Here is a 1,359-nt window from a genome sequence, read left to right on the forward strand (position 1 = left end):
TTATCATCATTATTATTATTATTATTATTGTTGTTGTTGTTGTCATTATCGTTATTATTATTGTTGTTGTTATTATCATTATCATCATCATCATCATCATCATCATAATAACGATAATAATTATAATAATACAACTATTATTATTATTGTTGTTGTTGTTATAATTATTATCATCATTATCATCATCATTATTATTATTATTGTTATTATAATTGTTATTATTGTTATTATTATTTAACTATGTGTCCTGGCCGGTCTGTTTAGAAGGATTTGGAGCAGTTGTCAGCTGGTCAGGTTGGGAAACCAGCCAGTTCACTGTAAACCAGCAAAGACCAGCAAACCACCTTAGGCTGCCTTATGTTTTTCTTTGCCGATTTTGAAAGGGTTTAAGGATCAGTAATAATACACAAAGATTTCTTGGTGCTCGTCTCATTTTTGTCTAAAATATAAGTTGCCATCATGCTAAGCAGCGGTGCTGATGCGAGAGTCAGCACAGCACACGCCCCGCCCCCTGTCAAATACCGGCCAATCAGAGCGCCGCGGTGCCAAGCGCGTGTGTGTCCGTATCCCTGCAGCATCACGCTGCTCTTCTGCAGCACTAACACTCACAGCACAACCTCGAGAGAGCGATTCACAGAGACACTCGTTACTTTACTATCCTCCACTCGCCTCGCAGGCTTTAACGACGATGCTTTGATTCGCAGCAGATTCATTTGGATCATTCTTCCTGATTGTTTCGCCTATCTATAAACGCCATTCATCTACAGAGGACCGCGCGAATTATTCACAGATCAGAAGAGAAACGCACTGTTGTGTCTGAAGGCGGCTTTAGTGCAGCATCGCAGGATGGCTGATGTCAGCGCAGAATGCAACATCAGGGTTTTGTGTCGCTTCAGACCCCTGAACCACACCGAAACCCTCCGAGGGGACAAATATATCCCCACATTTCAAGGAGATGACACTGTCATCATCGGGGTAAGTTCATACAAGTTTTCCTCTTGTTATTCTAAATGTTTATCACAAAGTGACGCAGATGAATTAGAGTCCAAATCTATTTTCAAAGTTTCATCTTCACACTCCTCCAGATGGTGATGTTCATTTTTAATGAAATACTCGCCTGTGCATGCTGATGATTTGCATGTTTGTGCATGCGCACAAGTGCATTTATAAATATCTAAACAATATTTCACTTGAATGAGAACTTTATAAATGGTTATGAAAGCATTTATATATATATATATATATATACATATACATAAAACCCTTAGGCCTTAAAAAAAACATGGAAAATAGACCTGTTCCCAGAGGAGTAAACGAGTGTCACACACACACACACACACACACACACACACACACACA

At 39.1% G+C, this 1,359-nt stretch overlaps 1 protein-coding gene across 1 annotated transcript in view; it reads left to right on the top strand.

Moving 5' to 3' along the window:
• Nucleotides 1-552: 552 nt before the first annotated feature.
• LOC107681593 (kinesin heavy chain-like) overlaps nucleotides 553-1,359 on the top strand; it is a 31,447-nt gene continuing 30,640 nt past the window's right edge. The window contains exon 1 of the mRNA XM_016477906.1: nucleotides 553-975. Coding sequence (XP_016333392.1) covers nucleotides 847-975 — 129 coding nt within the window. The 5' untranslated portion in view covers nucleotides 553-846. The remainder of the gene's footprint in view (nucleotides 976-1,359) is intronic.

The sequence above is a fragment of the Sinocyclocheilus anshuiensis genome, unplaced genomic scaffold (assembly GCF_001515605.1).
Source record: "Sinocyclocheilus anshuiensis isolate Anshui unplaced genomic scaffold, SAMN03320099.WGS_v1.1 scaffold5540, whole genome shotgun sequence".
Lineage (NCBI taxonomy): Eukaryota > Metazoa > Chordata > Actinopteri > Cypriniformes > Cyprinidae > Sinocyclocheilus > Sinocyclocheilus anshuiensis.